The sequence below is a fragment of the Vulpes vulpes genome, chromosome 7, assembly GCF_048418805.1.
Source record: "Vulpes vulpes isolate BD-2025 chromosome 7, VulVul3, whole genome shotgun sequence".
Classification (NCBI taxonomy): Eukaryota; Metazoa; Chordata; class Mammalia; order Carnivora; family Canidae; genus Vulpes; species Vulpes vulpes.
This window is the reverse complement of record NC_132786.1, coordinates 13,261,290-13,279,757: the sequence shown is the minus strand read 5'-3', so window position 1 is coordinate 13,279,757 and position 18,468 is coordinate 13,261,290. Positions and strand designations below refer to the sequence as shown.

The 18,468-nt window shown below is 37.0% G+C and overlaps 1 protein-coding gene and 2 pseudogenes across 16 annotated transcripts in view; all 3 read right to left on the bottom strand.

The window, feature by feature from the left end:
* CNOT4 (CCR4-NOT transcription complex subunit 4) overlaps positions 1–18,468 on the bottom strand; it is a 142,296-nt gene that overhangs the window by 36,622 nt on the left and 87,206 nt on the right. For 8 of the 16 annotated variants that reach the window (XM_025984503.2, XM_025984505.2, XM_025984507.2 and 5 more), the window contains one exon: positions 17,530–17,654. In XM_025984503.2, coding sequence (XP_025840288.1) covers positions 17,530–17,654 — 125 coding nt within the window. Of the gene's footprint in view, positions 1–17,520; positions 17,655–18,468 lie in introns of all 16 variants that reach the window. The other 8 variants (XM_025984500.2, XM_025984504.2, XM_025984506.2 and 5 more) reach the window with 1 other exon arrangement.
* LOC140599620 (signal transducer and activator of transcription 2 pseudogene) lies at positions 8,694–9,474 on the bottom strand (annotated as a pseudogene).
* Positions 9,500–10,751, bottom strand: LOC140599761 (signal transducer and activator of transcription 2 pseudogene; annotated as a pseudogene).

Here is an 18,468-nt window from a genome sequence, read left to right as displayed (position 1 = left end):
TACATTATGGTTATTAACCCTTTCTCAGATACATGATTTGCAAATGTTTTCTCCCATTCTGTGGGTTGCCTTTTTACTCTGGACAGAGTCTTCTGAGTCACAAAATTTTAAAATTTTCATTAAGTCCAAAGTGTCTATTTTTTCTTTTGTTACCTGAGCTTCTGGTGTCCTATCCAAGAAATCACTGCCAAATTCAATGTTGTAAAGCTTTAGTCATGTATTTTCTTTAAATGGTTTTGTTGTGTCAAAGAATTTCAATCTAAAATAGAACCGGAGAATATAAGATGGAGAATCTCACACATGTACCCCGGGATGATAAACCTAAGGACTAAAAGACCGAGTCCTGTGAATGTCTGATTTACAGAAAGTGGATAGTGTTCAAGCTTTCTTGCATTGGGGGATGATCAGAGGTTGTACTATATCGACCTTGGGGAAGTTTTGCCAGAGTTATGAATGCAAATTGGATCGATCTCACAAATGGGATGACTTGAGCTTTGCTCAGGTGACTGGGATGATTTTGTTTGCAATGGAACATTTTCAAGGCTGGTTTCCTCTGTTTTTTGACTTTTGCAGACTCTAACTGAACTTTCCCCCCTTTCCATTCCCATAATGGAACAACCCATAAATACAATCTACCAAAAACCTTTAATGGACTTGCCTGTAGCATGCTACAGTTTGCTTCTTCCAAACTGTAGTTCCTCTATTATTCCTGAATAAACTCATCTTCTTGAGTTTGCCTAAGTTTCTCGTTTTATTTATGGTCAATAATTGTTTTAGGTCTTATATTTAGGTCATTGCTCCATTTTAAATTTTTGAGTATGGTGTTAGGTAAGGGTCCAACTTCATTCATTTGCATGTAGATACCGTTTTCCCAGCACCATTTGTTGAAGACTGTTCTTTCCCCCTCAGAATGGTCTTGGTACCCTTGTTAAAAATCCTTTGACCTTGTATTTGACAGTTTATTTTTGGGTTCTCTTTTCTATTCTACTGGACTATATATATCTGTCTTCATGCCAATCCCACACTGTTTACATTATTGCAGATTTACAGTTATGTTTTAAAATTAGTAACTGTGGGTCCTCCAGTTCTATTCTTTTTTCAAGATTATTTTGGCCATCTGGGGCCCTCTGAGATTCCATGTGAATATTAGGATGGGTTTTTCTATCTGCAAGAAACAAACAAACAGACAATATATCACTGGGGCACCTGGGTGGTGCAGTTGGTTAAATGGCCAACTCTTGGTTTCAGCTCAGGTCATGACCTCAGTGTGGTAAGATCAAGCCCCAAGTTGGGCTCCATGCTCAGCATGGAGTCTGCTTGAGATTCTCTCCCTCTCTCAACCTCTGCCCCTTCTGCTTATTCTCTCTCTAAAGTAAGAAAATAAGTCTTAAAAAGGGGGGGGGGGGCACCTGGGTGGCTCAGTGGCTGAGTGTTTGCCTTTGGCTCAGGTCAGGATCCCGAGCTCCTGGAATGGAGCCTGCTTCTCCAAGTCTCTGCTTCTCTGTCTCTCTCATGAATAAATAAAAATCTTAAAAAAAAAAAATCACTGGGATGTTGATATGTAATGCATTGAATGTGTTCCAGTTTTGGGTAAAAGTGACCTTTTAATAATATTGTCTTCCAATCCATGTATATGGGATGCGTTTTCACTCATTTATGGGTCTTTAATTTCTCTCAGCAATGTTTTGCAGTTTCCTTGCAGTTTTGTATAAATCTTAAGCTTCCTTGCTTAGGAATTCCTAAGTATTTTATTTTTCTGGATGATGTAGTAAATAGAATTGTTTTTGTAATTTCCTTTTCAACTGTTCATGCTCACATACAGAACTAGAACTCATTTCTGTGTGTTGACTTTGTACCCTGTACTGAATTCATTTATTAGTTCTAACTTTATTTTGTGAGTGGGATTCCTAGAACTTTCTACATATAAGACATACTATCTACAAAAAAAGATAATTTTACTTTTTCTATTTCTATTTAGCTGTCTCTTCTTTTTCTTGGCTGACTTCTATCGCTGGAACATCCAATAATGTGTTGAAGTGATAAAAGTGGGCATTTGCCTTGTTGCTCATTATACAGGAACAACTTTCACTTTGACCACTGAGTATGGCATTCACTGTGAATTCTTCACATACAGTCTTTATCACGTTGAGGTAGTCTCCTTCCTAGGTTAATTGTTTTTGTCATGAAAAGGTGAATTTTGTCAAATGCTTTTTCTGCATCAATTGAGGTATCATGTGATTTCTATCCTACATTCTGTTGATAGGACACATTAAATTGCTCATATTTTTATGTTAAACCATCTTTGCAATCCAGGAATATATCCCCACCTTATCATGGTTTATAACCCTCTTAATTGTGCTAGATTTTGTTTGATTGTATTTTGTTGAGGACTTTTGCATCAGAATAAATGAGAGGTATTGGTCTGTAGTGTTCTTATACTGTCTTTGGCATTGGAACCAGCCTAATGCTGGCCTCATAGAATGCTGGCCTTATAGAATGACTTCCAATTTTTGGGAAAAGTTTAAGAATGACCAGTATTAGTTCCTCTTTAAATGTCTGGCAGAACTCACCAGTGAAACCATTAGGTCCAGGGCTTTTCTTTGTTGGAAAATTTTTGATTCGTGATTTGATCACTAGTAATTATAGGTCTGTTCATATTTCCTATTTCTTCACAATACACTTTTGGTAGGTTCTGTGTTTCTAGGGCCTTGTCTATGTCATCTAGGTTAGCCCAGGTGTTGGCATACAATTGTTCATGGTACTTTCTTATAATTTTTTTTTGTTTCTCTAGAATCTGCAGTAATATCCCCACTTTCATTTCTGATTTTAGTAATTTGAGCCTTTTCTGTTTTTCCAACCTAACTAAAGGTTTGTCGATTTTGTTGATCTTCTCAAAGAACCAACTTTTTTTTTAGTTTCACTGGTTTTCTCTACCGTTTTTCTATTCTGTTTCATCATCTTTCTCTGCTTTAATCTTTACTTCTTTCTGCAAGCTTTAGGTCTTTTATTCTGTTATTTACAAAAAAAATATTTCTATTTCCTTAAGTTGTAAAGTAACATTGTTGACTTTGGGTCGTTCTTGGTTTTAAATGTAGACATTTATAGCTATAAAGGTCCCCCTTCACACCACCTTTGTTATTTCACGTAAGTTCTGATGCTTTTTCATTCATTTCTCAGTATTTTCCAACTTCCCTTGTGATTTTTCTTCAATCCATTAGTTGTTTAAAAGTGTTAATCTCCACAATTTTTTGAATTTTCCTGATTTCCTTCTGTTAATGATTTCTAACTTTATACCACCTTGGTCAGAAACAGTATTTGGTATGGTATCTATCTTTTTAAATCTAAATGAGACTTAATTTGTGGCCTAAAATATTATCTCATCCTGGAAAACATCCAGGTGCATTTGAGAATGATGTGTATTCTGTTGTTGGAGAGAGTGTTATGTATGTGTCTGTCAAATCCAGCTGGGTTATTATGTTGTTCAAATTCTCTCCTTATTAGGTCACCTGAGTGGCTCAGTCAGTTAGGCATCTGCCTTCAGCTCAGGTCATGATCTCAGGGTTCCTGGATTGAGCCCTGCATCAGGCTCCCTGCTCAGCATGGAATCAGCTTCTCCCTCTCCCTCTGCTCCTCCCCACCACTCGTATGCTCATGCACATGCTCCCTCTAAAATATATTAATTTAAAAATCTTTTAAAAAAATTTCTCTGAACTACTACTCTGCCATCAAAAAATGAAATACTGCCATTTGCACTTACGTGAATAGAACTAGAGGATATGCTACATGAAATAAGTCAATCAGAGAAAGACAATTATATCATTCATATGTGAAATTTAAGAAACAAAAGAGGATTACAGGGGAAGAGGAAAAAGTAAAACCTGATGACATCAGAGAGGGGGACAAACCATAAGAGACTCTTAATCATAGTTAACAAACTGAGGGTTGCTGGAGGGGAAGGGGGTGGGGGGATGGAGTAACTGGATGATGGGCATTAAGGAAGGCATGTGATGTAGTCAGCATGGAATTTTATAAGACTGATGAATCACTGACCCCCTACCTCTGAAACTAATAATGCATTATGTTAATTGAATTTAAATTAAAAAAAAAAAAAACACAGTAGATAAGTGGTGGCCAGGGGCTGGGCTGGGGTGGGTTGGAAATAGCTAGAGGTTGGTAAAAGGGTATCAACTTTCAGTTATAAAATGCATAGGACTTGAGGATCTCACAGAACATGGTGATTATACAGTTGACAACACTCTGTTGTATACTTGAAATTTGCTAAGAGTGTGGAACTTAAATATTTTCACCCCCCCCAAAAAAGGTAAATATGCGAGGTGAGAAAGGACACAAAATAAAGAGGTAACGTGCTGTAGTGGGAAAAAATTCTCTTTACTGATCTTCTATGTGGTTATTATATCCATTACTGTGAGTGGGGGTACTGAAGTCTGCAACTTTTATTGTAGAAATATTTCTCCTTTCAATTCTGTCATTTTTTTCCTTCATATATTTTGATGGTCTGTCATTAGGTACATAAATGTTTAAACTGTTCTATCTTCTTGGTGTATTAATATACAATGTCTCTCTTGATGTAAAGTCTATTTTCTCTGACATTAGAATAGCCACCCATGATCTCTTTTGTGTACTATTTTCAGGGATTATCTTTTCCCATTCTTTCATTTTCAACCTGTTTGGGTCTCTTATAGTTAGATTATGTATTTTTATCCATTCTACCGAACTGTGTTTTGATTAGAGTTGAATCCATTTATATTTAATTACTGATAAGGAAGTAGTGATTATGCCCTTTATGCCATTTATCTACATGCCTTAAACCCCCCCTCCCCTAATTTCCTGCCTTCCTGTGCTCTTGTGTTTAGCTGATATTTTTCTAGTGAAATGCTTAAATTCCTTTCTCATTTCCTTTGTGTGTACCTTACTTAGAACTATTTTCCTCATTATCAGATATTAAATTATATTTAACATCCTTGTTATAATACTCTAAATTTATATCAACTTAATTTCAATAACATACAAAACCTCTGCTCCTTTACACCCAACTCCTTTTAGCTTTTACACTAATATACCGAACCTTAAATATAGTCTCTTTAATCACGTAGGAAACAAAAAGTACAGTCACAAGCCATAGTTACAATCACACTAGCTTTTATATTTGCCCATTTATCTCCCTTTACTAGTGTTCTTTCATTTCACCTTGCAGGACTCCCTTGAGCATTTCCTGCATGGCAGGTCTAGAGATCAGAACTCCCTCAGCTTTTGTTAATCTGGGAATGTCTTATTTTCTCTCTCACTATTTAATGACAGTTTTGCTGGATAGAGAATTCTTGGTTGACAGTTTTGTCTGTTAGCACTCAGAACATATCAGACCACTGTCTATTGGCCTCCAAAGTTTCTCATGAGAAATATACCCATAATCTTTACTGAGGATTCCTTGTATATGATGATTCACATCTGCTGTTTTCAAGATTCTGTGTCTTTTTTTTTTTTTAAAGATTTTATTTATTTATTCATGAGAGACAGAGACAGAGAGAGACAGAAAGAAAGGCAGAGACACAGGCAGAGGAGAAGCAGGTTCCATGCAGAAGAGCCTGATGCGGGACTTGATCCTGGAACTCCAGGATCATGCCCTGGGCCAAGGCAGGTGCTAAACTGCTGAGCCACCCAGGGATCCCAGTGTCCTTGGTTTGTTTAATAAAATTTTGATTTGACTTTATTTCTTATTATGAAGTTTTGATTTGATTATAGTGTGTCTCAATGTTTGTCTCTTTGAGTTAAATTAGAGTTCCTCAAGGTTCTCGGATGTTTATATTCATTTCTCTCATCAAATTTGGGAAGCTTTCTGCCAGTATTTTTTTCAAATATTCTCTTTGCATCTTTCTCTTCTCCTTCTAGAAATCTGACAATGCATGCATATTGCTGGTCTGCTTGATGGTGTTCCACTGCACCTTTAGCCTCTGTTCATTTTTCTTCAGTCTCTTCTCTTTGTGTTCCTCAAACTCATTAATTTCCATGGTCTTTTCCTCAAGTACACAGATTTTCTTCCATCTAATCAAATCTGCCTTTGAATCCTCCAGTGAATTTTTCATTTAAGTTACTGTACTTTTCAGATCCAGAACTTCTTTTTGGCTTCCTACTTTATCAATGATTCCTTTTGTTCATACATTTTTTTTCTTACTTTCTCCACATCTTCCTTTAGTTCTTTAGCAATCTTTAAGAGAGTTGTTTTAAAAGTCTTTGTCTAATATACCTGCCATTGGGTCTTTTTCAGGGACAGTTTCTTTGATCATTCTTTTCTTTTGAATGGGCCATATTGTTTCTTTTATATGCACTGTGGTTTTTTTTTTTTTTTGAAGATTTTATTCATGAGAGACACAAAGAGAGAGGCAGAGACATAGGCAGAGGGAGAAGCAGGCTCTTGTGGGGATCCTGATGTGGAACTTAATCCCAGGACCTCGGGGTCACGACCTGAGCCAAAGGCAGACACTCAACCACTAAGCCACCCAGGTGCCCCTACACTATGATTTTTTTCCTGAACACTGGCCATTTGAGTCTAGTAATGTAGTACCTCTAGAAACTGGATTTGCCCCCTTCTTCACTGTTTGCTTTTTTTTTTTTTTTTTTGTTATTTTATTTTGCAAGCTGTCTCTGTGCCAAAGATCAGCCCTAGGTATAAATTTAACATCTTCTCAGGTGTCTTCTGAGCTTTTCTTCGGCTATGCACAGACACTAAGTTTCCTCATATATGCAGCTGTTTTTGAATGTCCTAGTCTTTAATATCCAGCACCCAAAAGGAGAAAAAAGAAAAGCTGAATGGGGAAAAGAGGGGAAAGAGTCCTGGCAACAACAGCTGCCTGTTCTTTTGTGTGCACCTCTGTGATCAAAAGCAGTAATCAGCAATTAGAGCAAATATCCTCAATATATGAAAGATAGGGTCTTTTCGCCTACCGTGGCTCCTGTCAGCTATGTGCAAGCTGCTCCAGGAGTATGTGCACAGCTGCCTGCCACGTGGCTGGGGGCAGAGGACAGATAAGCTGCTACCACCTAAAAGCTGAAATTGACCAAAATCTACCCCCAAGTCTTTCCAGAGAATTTATAAGCCTTCAACAGATTTCAGAGTTCCAAATTAGTTACACCAGACAGAGGCTGCCAGTTCAGTAGCTGTCCAGGTGGGAAGACAGATTCCTGATGCTACCTACTCCTACTCCACCATCGGCCCCAAACTCACACTACTCTTATGACAATAAAGACCTAGAAGTGGAGGAAACAGAAATAATGGAAACAAAAGGATGAAAGCAAGACATTATAAGAGGAGAACTGTAGTATCTTTATCTCAGTTCAGGTTCTCAGCCACCACCATTAAAGAGCACTAAAGAATAATTTTCAATATAGGTGAGATTAGTCTTGCTAACATCAAGGGCAATATATGAAAATACTGCATTCAGAATAAATCTTGGTAATGTTTCTGGATTACAACTAATTAGAACATATCATCTAGTCCATCTTGCCAAATGCAGTTTCATAACTAATGATATACAGCACTTGATGCGTTACCTCAGAAAGATTTACCAAAGATGCTTAAAAATTTCTAGATCAGTGTCATGAAACTAAAGAGCTACTAAAAAAGAAAACCAGGATTGGGGCAAGGTTATGTTCCACTAAGTTTTTCTTTTTGTGTGTGTGTATATTTTTTTATGTTCCACTCAGTTTTAACATATTTTTCAACTTATCTTAAAATTAACTATTCAAGAAATAGAGGAAAAACTTTAAGAATAAAGATGCAACTAGAATTTGTTTTTATTTCCTATGTGGGCTGCAAAAAAGTCAATTATAGTTAAACCTGCCGTTGTAAGTGTAGCTTGTTCAGTGCAAAAGAAGAAAATACAGAAGGGAGAATCCCTGCAAATGTATGTGCAAGCTCAAGAGAAAAAAATATATATATTTACAAACTCCAATTGCAATAAATGTGAATTCCTTGGATCTCTACTAACTGGACAGGTAACAGTTATCCCAAGGCTACCACTAGGAAGTTAAGAGTTCTCACAACTTCCCTAGCACTGGGTATTGAACTTCCCTTCCTCATCAAGCTGTGTTTCCTTAAGCTATAGTCGTATTAAATACTTGTTTTACATTTAAAATCCACCAACCCATTATCACGCCAAGAAGGTTAGGAAAGAAAATAAACTTTTAACAAAAACCACATTTAATAGGGAAGACAGACATCTGTTCCATGAAATGCACTATTCTCTGGTCAAGAACTGCCAAGTCCTCATAATATCAGATGAAAGACTAGGTACAGTAAGATAAACTGCACAGGGCTTTTTTAATTTAAAAACAAGCAAACAAAAAGTCTACAGGTTTTCCTTAGTTTTTTTTTTCCCCCTAGGTTAGCACAAAGTTTATTAGCCACTTCTGTTCAAAAAGATGCCTTTCTGAACAGATCTACTCCTCTAACATAACCAGACAGGAAACACCAAAATGCAGAGGGGCCCCACTTTCGTTTGTGTCTCAGGTTATACTAGAAGTATATCCTAGAGCAATGGTAGTTGTCTCCTGGGGTTCCCTGGAAATGGCTCTGGAATAGGCTCCAGCTTCAGTTCTGGGCCCAGGTTTGGCTGTGGCATTCTTTGTGCCACCATGCCTAGTGTGGGGTCCAGTGCTGGCCCCAGATCCAGTCCTACCTCTAACTCCAGGCCTAGCTCTGGCCCTCATGCTATCCTGGGCCCCAGCTTTAGATGAATCCAATTCTAGCTTCAGGTTAAGCTCCAGTGGTTTTGCAGCTCATCCACCTGTCTACTTTATCCTGGTGGTAGGACTCAAAAGTCTCATTCCAGGGGATTTAGGGGTAAAGGAAGTATAGCATATTCTCAGTATGCTCTCCCTCAGTAAGCAGTTGGTAGTGCTGGATGAGTGGGGTCAGCGGGAGTGACTACAGTACCTCTCTGTTCTTGGGTGGCCAGAGTAGATGACCTTATCACTCTCCTAATATTCCACCCTGGAGCAGGTAATGTCCCTTTCCAATGATTCACTGAAATGTAGCAGAAAGGTACCAGACATGGGTCTTCTTCTTCGGCAGCTAGTGGTCCTGGCTCTAGCTCAGAGAGCCCATGATGTGGCCATCATTCCAGATTCCTCAGGAGGTCATGTACCAGTTCAGGGTTTTGTACAACCATGTCCAGAACAGTAACTTGCATGGGGGGGCGGGGGGGGGGGGCTCTCCTGCTTAATAAAGTCAGCCCAGGACAACAATGTACCCTCAATCCTCGAGTTCTGCCCAAACAGCTTGTCCCTCGGCATGCTCAGCTGCTCCAGGTCATGGTCTCGGGCAGTACAAGGGAACTGCCAAATGAGAGCAGGGCCCAGCAAGCTCCAGGAGGGCTTTGGGCAAGGGGCTGGAAAAGAACTGCTGATTTTGAGGATTTGAGCTGAGCAGACTGAACCAGAGAACCACGGCCCAAGCATATGAGTAGGTTCTTGTTAGAAATAATCACACAAATGTATCTGTTTTTAGCTCCTGCTTCAGGCCCTGGTAGGTGTATCCAACCGTAAAGCTGGTAATATGCAATTCCTCTGTCTCCCTCAGCAGCCCCTACTGCTGCCCTTTCTGGAACCAACTGAATGTTGTTCCACAAGAGTCGAGTAGCCAAAAAAACACATTAAACTCTTACTCTTCCCCTTCTCAGGGGCCAAAGTTTTCTGGTTTGAAGTAAAAATGTTGAACTCCTGGAGACCTTGTAATGAGGAGGATTCCCATCAATGGGAACTCCTGTAGTCAGTGACCCACTACCTTCCTGGAATCCCATCAGCAGCCGTGGAGGAAACTTCCTCCCACTCCTGAAGATGAAGGGCTGATGGGGAGTTGGGGCACACAAAGCTGGGTTTCTACCACAAAGGCTTTGTGAAACAGACACTATAGCAACTCTGTGAACAGGACCTTCTGCCAGTTCACCTCTGTTCAGAGTCATCCTAATAGTTAACCAGGTGACCCAGTCCCTTCAGCTCATCCAGCAGCTAATAACAGGTGAAACAACAGCTTTGCTCCAGCCATGAACACTTCTCCAGCTGTTCCATCTGTGGTCCAAATGGGCTCCAATGCAGGCATTTCACTGCTGGACTTTCCTCTAACTCTGGCTGTAGCTTGAGTAGGGCAGGTAATTGGCTTGACGGTGCTTTAAAGGTATCCAAAACCTCCTTTTTCCTTTTGTCCAATTCACGGAGTTCCCTCCAGAATCTGCTAATGTCTGGTCTGATGGGATCTAAAGAGGAAATCCTCACTGGGGCTGATATTCTATCAGAACAGAAGACACTTTTGTGGTCTTTCATTTGGCTGATGGATTTCACCAGCTTGTCCAACTTAGCCCTTAATTCCAGGTTCCAGGATTCAGTCTCCTGCTGCTGGCTCTCCACAGGTGCTTTGAGGTCTGCCTTTCCTTGCTCCGACTGAGCCCTCTAAGCCTGAATCAGAATTAAAGAGATTAAACATCATTTCAGCCAACTGGGTAGGGCCTTGAGGAAAGGCCTGACTGTCCCAATAGAATTCTCACAAGTTCTGCTATAGCAACAAGTGCTAAGCATCCTGGCTGCAGCAGCAGGCATACTGAGTTCATTTGGTCCAAGAACTGAAGGAATGGCATGTAAGCCTTGGAATCACCATTGCCCAGTAATAATGCTGGAGAGAAAGAGAGATCAAAACACCGCAAGTCTATATATACCACACAACTGACTGAGAAGCACTGGATTCAAGAGGAACTAAGTAGTTCTAAAAAGTGAGTCTCCTAACACAATGAAGGTATTTCCAGAGGGCAATGCTGTGTGTGTAAATGGTGGCAAATGAAAATTTGTAAACATGTAACATCTTCATATAAATAATCTGAGGTGTTTTTTTTTTAAAAGTTCCAGTCCTTAATAGTTCAGAAATGTATGGTGAGATTATAGATTTCTCAGGAGTAAAGATTTTTAACTAACTCAAAGGTTGGAATCCAGTGCTATGGGTGCTTAAAAAAATATGTATATGTATATTTATTATTTTGAAATATAGAGTATATATCCAGAATCTGTTTCTGGAGATGCTTATTCATTTCATCTAAACCGCAACACTTGGTATCTGATGATAACTACACTAATGGAAGCAAAGAGGAGTACTGTTACTAGATTTTAGAGCTAGAAAGAATCATTAATATCAAATTCAAATAGTTTTACAGATAAAGAAACCACAATTCACAACTATCTGCAAGTAGGCAGTTTGACACAGTTACACTTCTAACTTGCTCCAAAGACATTGCTGGAATTTGACTTCCTTTCTACTTGGTAATGATGCCAACCAAATTCCTGAAAATAGTCTCTTGGTGGCTTTTTAAAATTTGCAACATAAGATAAGTAGTTACATAGAAGAAGGATCAAAGAAAAGACCGTTTTCCAGATTGGGAGTGTGACAGAAAAAATACTGGGAAGGTCTACTTCTCATGTTCATCACACTGAAAAGACAAAGTCTCCGACTGTGCTAATTATGGTTGCATTTCGGAAAGAAGGTATAACATAATGGACATTTCCAAATTTCACTGTCATGCTACTATATATACAAAGACATATGCACATTGCTCCTAAATTAAATATTCCATATTCATTTAGAAGACCTCATTTTAGTTTTTCATGCTTGCCTGTCTTAAATAACTGAGATAAACATTTGCTACTGCAAAGGACAAATTTACGTTACAGACAGATAGCTTACCTTTACAGAGTTTATTTGATATAGGCCTCAAATATAGATGAATATTTCAAGTATTACTTTAGTACTAAAATATATGGCACAATGTGCTATTAACATGCTAAGAAAAAAATGGGTCAATAATCTGGACTGACTATAGTTTGACAAATATGCTTTTAATTCAAATTTTCTCAGTAACTCTAGGATCTACTGCTCATGAGTGAAAATAAATGTTGTGATTACTAGTAATAAAAAAATTTCAGTTATTCTTAATATTAAAGTTGAAAGATAAACATCTACCATCCTAAATATATAGGCTGTGGCCAGCTTTCAAAAACAGCAAGTAAATCTGTCTCTATCTATTCATTTTAATTTTGTATCACAGTAATAAAGGTTGATGTTTTAAAAGATACTGTATCCTTATGTTGAATTTAAACATATCATTGCTTATTTGAGGTGTCTTCTAAGAAATAAGGGCACCAACAACCCTATCTTTAACTATCCATCCCCCACACTCATTATACGCCATCCTCTGGAAAAAAATATCAGTGGCTCTCTTTTTTGAAAATATTCTACTCAGGTGGAACAAGACACCAGAATTCACTTACTAGTTTTCCAGTATGTATGTCTACAAGTGCAGTAACTTTATATTTCCAAATACACACTGGGAATAAAATTTCTTAAAAGAAATAAGAAAAAAGACCATGAGAACAAAGGTCAGAAAAATCTTATAGCTCCCTAATTTTAATATATTCAATTTTAGCAAATCTAACTAATTCGTCTACGTAGTTTAGGAGTAAGTAGCCCTGAGTTTCATGCAAAACAAAAACAAAAACAAAAGGTAGAGAATTGCAAATCATTAACTATTATAAAGGAAGGAATGCCTTTCTGAGGATCCATTTTACGAAAAAAAAAAAAAATGTAGGCGACCTCTCATGGCCCTTGTCCATAGTTTGAAAATAACTGCTGAAATCACCTTAGTATCAGCACACACCAGTGGGTCCTCTCTCCAGAAAAATGTATACATGCACACAAAATTTAATAAAATTTCAGAAGAGTTCACAGATGTACTGAAGCCTATTCGTGATTTAACAAGCTCTACCTTAGATTATTTTCAAGAGTCTCTGGACCACACCTTTTCTAAATTGTACCTATGATGTCAGGGTAGGAGAACAAAATTCATGCAGTGACCGCCCCCATTCTACTGAACAAATAAGGACTCTGGTTATGCCTGCAGTCTGATTTGATTTTTAATAAAGATAGTCACGTTTTGAAAGCGACATGCATTTTCTTTTGATGTAATAAAAACTGACAAAGTCCTATAGTCATTTTCCTTTCACCATTTCTTTAGAGCTTATCCTCTACTGCCACCAAACTGTGGTTTACGAAACCTTTTGCTTTAAACACCATTAATTCCTTGGATATACAGTATATCCAATTTATCCTGAGATAGTAAGTCTTACAAATGTGAGATCTTCAAGGTCAAATTATGCATTAATTGTGACATAATCTCCTTTAAGTCAATTAGTTTGACTCACGTTAGAGTTTTTGATTCATGTCAGTCTCTTAAGAGTTTTACCTCTTCTAGACTGAGCAGTGGCAGAGTGGGAAAATGAGCCTGGGCTTAAAAGTGGCAGCAACTTTGGTCAGGATCTAGTCTATCACTTATCTGTGAATTATTTAAACTCTGAGATTTGCCAGTCCCAGTTTTCCCTGCCAGTAGTAAGGTAACAATGGTATCTACCACACAGGACAACTGAAACTGAAAGGACACAAAGACACCAACCCTCTTCTTACCTAAGTCTGAAGGTGAACATCCCCACTCCTTCAATGGTGGCTTGTCTAAGCCACAATATTAAATCATAACTACTTACCTTGAGTGATCTATATACCCAATAATCTGCTCTCCAAATTCTTTATGTAGGCCTACTTACTGTCCCTGGGCACAGGAGTCTATGTAGCTACTATTCCTTTCGCAGTTTTCAGTTGGGACACAATGTCACAATCTAAATGAAGATATTTCAAAGCCCCATACTTAAAAGACCAAGTCTTTAAACATCACTACTGCATGGCTTCCTTATTCCCCAATCTCATCATTTGTATTCATCATCTCAAAGTAACTGATTAATATAGAAAAGTAGCACGTCTATACTCCATCTGACTAATATACTCTGGAATGCATCATAATTGGAGGGTTGACACATACCCTTTTATAATTTACTCTTCATTTAAATGAAACAGGAGTAAGACATACAACAGAAACTTCAACTATATATGTGTTTCAGGACCATGTCAGGGTTCAGTGAAGATTCAATAGCTATGTATGATATTCTTAATATTTGTATTCTGGCTTAATTAGAAAAAGAGGAAGCTACATTTTAGGTTTAGTGTCATTTTGATAAGGTTCCAGGTTTTGTTTTCCTGCAATTCTTGTTAAAGCTGCTATTCACTACATATAAATGTCAAAACGAGACAGAAAGAAACTGTTCTTTTTCTTTCTCCCCTAGAAAGCTTATCCTGAATAAGAAAAACATCTCTCTTGGGTAGGACCATGAAAAAAGAGCCACACTATACTGTTCATCTTTCTAACTTGAAAAGTCTTCCCTGTGAGAAGAAAATTTACCTACAAATTCATCCCAACCACTATACTCTGTATAATGACAAAGTGGAAATGGAGACCAAAGCAGACCTTAAGTAATATTGACAATCAGGTAAATTCAATCTTTTGCAGGGGCTGGCATGGAAGGAAAACAAGCTATAGGAGTTGGCCAAAATAAGAATTCTCTCCACCTTGAGCCATCACTTATCCTTAAATTTGGGGGACCTGCATTAAACAAACAAAAACAACCCTTCTCCATCCCCCAAAAAACCTTCCTCTATCATGTACTTATGCAAAGCACAGGTAACCGTGTCAAAATTTATTCTGGTCTTGGCTGAGGTTCAGTTACACTGGTGTTGGGCAGTCATTAAACGAGTACAGTTTCTTTTCCTTTTACTCCATGGCATCCAGGACAGTCCCCTCCTGCTACAGCAACAGTTATAAAGGTGTTCTAACTGTACTTTATATGAAGGCAAAGTCAATAATATATTAGTAAATCTAATAGTAACTCATCACAAAAAAGTAAGGATAAACTAAATACTTGTTATAAATGCCAAAAGGACACTTGGTAAATTTCAATTTTCACTTTTCACCTGAGGAATAAAACTACATATTAACAATAACATGGTACTTTCATATTGTGATTAAAAATACTTATCTCAAATAAATAATCAAAATCACACTTACAAATGAATAAAACACTAGAGATAGCCTTATAAAATAGGGAGATAGCCCTATAAAGAATGAGACAAGGATGCCTAAGAGCACCACTTTCTAACACTGGTCTTTTAATTTTAACCCTCAGAATTCTCAAGTAGGAAGAGGTGGTGGTGGGAGGTGCAATACAATAAAACAGGAAAAGCACCAAAAAATTCTTCCTAAGAGACACAAAAGACTTAGAGAGCTATAACATGCTAATGGCTGAGAACACACAATGCTATATTGCAGAAGAGAAATTCTTCCAAAACTGATTGATAAATTCAAGTATTTTGAAACAGAAATAGACCAGTCAACTAATTGGGGAAAGTCAGTTCTGTATAATGCACATATAACACTTAAATACATCAATAAAACATAACAAACATGAATTCACAATCTCTAAGAAGTTCATTCACTCTATTAAATACAAAATAAAATGAGACAGCTTTTTTAATCAAATTGGCAAATGTGCAGAAAAAAGTATTCAAGGAACTAGGTACCCATAATATTTGACTGAGCAGTCCTACTTCAAAGAGCATCAAAGCTATAACAAAAGTGTTTATATGAAAAAACGTTCATCACAGTGTCATACATAAGAGCACCAAAATAAAAATAATATACACTGGCAGGATGGTTGGTTTAATAAATTTCAAATGCTCATGTATCACGAAATACCATGCAGCCATAAAAAATTATATGATTTCATGACAAAGGAAAATATTCATAATAGTATTAAGTTTTAAAATATAACAAACCAATGTATTTTGTCTATATACACATTCACAAGAAGGAAAAGGACTACAAAGAAATACACACTGCAGAAAATATATCAAATCATTGTCAGTGAAAAGGTCTTGGTTATTGAGATCACATACAATATTTACTTTCTTCTGTATGTTTTTGTATTTTCAAATTTCCTTAGGTAGAAACATATTACTTTAATATATGAGAAATAAAAAAACATTATCTCAAAGAAATCATCTAAATTTTAAATAGCTGGTCTGAATTCTCTAGGGGCTATGACCCCAGAATTGATTATAACTAGAATGAAATTTTTTATGAAAACTGAGATGTATATAAATGTTAAAAGCATCTGAAATAAATTTTTACTACAAGAACCCCATTGTTATGTGAAGCACTACTGATTTAGCAGCCAATGAGGTAAGTAATAGAATATGGTTCTTAATAAGACAAACATACAGGAGTAGAAAGGAGTAGGTACAGAAAGATCAATGGAAAGGGTCAAAGCTTCTCATCCCAAAAAGATTTCTTCTGGACTTATCTTTAATTCTTAGCTTTGATTTATCAACAAATTTCACATAGTTTACCATACAGTAATTTTGTTTTGTTCTGTGGCCTTTTATATATATATATATATATATATATATATATATGTGTGTGTGTGTATATATATTACACATATTTGTACACATGCATATATGTGTGTGTATATATAAACAAATTTGAGTAGCCTTTTAAATCATCTTTACCATCAAAATGAATAAACTTAACAAAGACTTCAAGAATTTAAGGAATAGGTAGTTGAAGAAACTGACCTGACAACAACACATGTAGTTATTATTAACTATATTTGAAAAATGGCCCTTATATTACTTTAGTGCCATAGATGCTAGACTTTCACAAGTAACAACCAGACATTTAGAATATCACTTAAACAAATTTAACTTTGGAGTAAATTTTTTAAAAAAGAAAATCAACATATCTAAATGAATTACAGCTATTTACTTTAAATGAATTCATTTTATAAAAATTAAACTTACCAAATTAAAAAAATGTACAAGATCCTAACACAACAAACTTAAGGAACATTCAGGATAGAATACACCCCCCCCATTATTGTTTTTATTAATCATACCATTTTCCAACAGGCCATAACCAAATATAACCCGAAATGTGATGATCACCATATCAGAATAAGACTCAGTACCTACGACTATAAATTTATTTAAACATTGACATAATACAGATCTACACGAAAATAAGTTGTTTTGTAAGATTCTGAATCCTCCTCTTGCAGAGGATATAAGATGTTAATGACTCCTGCAACTAGAAAACCACAAATATTTGCGTCCTCAACATACAATGCTTCAGGTAATTCCCACTCCCCCTTTCACAGTTTTTTCCCTCTCATTATAAAAAGGGGGATTCAAATCCTTAATTAGGTAATAAGAACCTTTCAATAACCAACATCCCTTAATTTCCTTTTTCTCAAGGAGGGTGTTCCCAGGGTCCAGGGCAGTCTGCAAATCAATGCAAAGGGGGAGCCATCAAGAGGCTCATCTGAAGTATTACCAGGGAGCGGCAGGCAGCAAACATTCAAACCCAGAAACTGTGACTCAATATTTCCTATATAATGCAATAGTTCTGCACACATGATAGATATTGTCAAGAAGAATTCTGCCTGAAGAAGATGTAGAATGGAAAGAGAGGATCAACAGACATAAAGGTAAGTAAGGTGTCTGATTATACTAGTATCGGTACTTACGTATCATACCTCTGCAGTGGTGTCACTTTGTTCTTATTCTTATCAACTGAACCCGTAGATAGTTGAAGAAAATTAGGGTTTAATTTATATAATTCTTGAAGTAGTTTCTGTTCATATTCTTGGTGCTTACCCGCCTAATGGAAGAAGAAATTAAAACTGCAGTGGGGTTCACAAAGTGGCTGGTATAAAATGACTTACTTTCCGAATTAGAAGATACCCTAAATAAAGCATATATGGGTTTTTCATGGCATTAGAGATCCCTGTGAGGATGATGTCACAGAACTGCTAGACCAATGAAAGTTCTTCCAACAAATCTATGATATATACACCATTAATTAAGGATTTCATCAACCATTTATTGTGCAGAAAACCAAATTAACAGACTTTTTTTTTAACAGACAACTTTTTTGCCAGCTCAAAACACTAGAGGCCCTTTTAAACCTATTTCCCCATCTTTCATGTAAGAATGAAGTCTTCTAATCGGCCATTACAGAATTCTGAAGATCACCGAAAATAACTAATTTCTTTTTTAAAAAGAGATGAACACATTGTAAATAGTACACAGATTATGAGTTTTACTACATTTTTCATTATCTTGACAATAAGTAAAAATCCCATTATTTTGTTTTCAGATAAAAATTAGTGTATTTTAAACTCCAGACAAGGGGCTGGCAGTTTATAGCTAGCTCCTTTGTTTGTTTTTAAGATTTCATTGATTTATTTCACAGAGAGAGAGAACACAAGAAGGGGGAGCAGGAGAGGGAGAAGCAGGCTCCCCGCTGAGCAGGGAGTCCAATGTGAGGCTTGATCTCAGGACCCAGGAGTCATGACCCAAGCTGAAGGCAGACACATAACTGACTGAGCCACCCAGGCGCCCTGTCCCCACCCCCCCCACCCCGACCCCTTTGTTTTTATAAATAAAGTTTTGTTGAAACAGTCATGCTCATT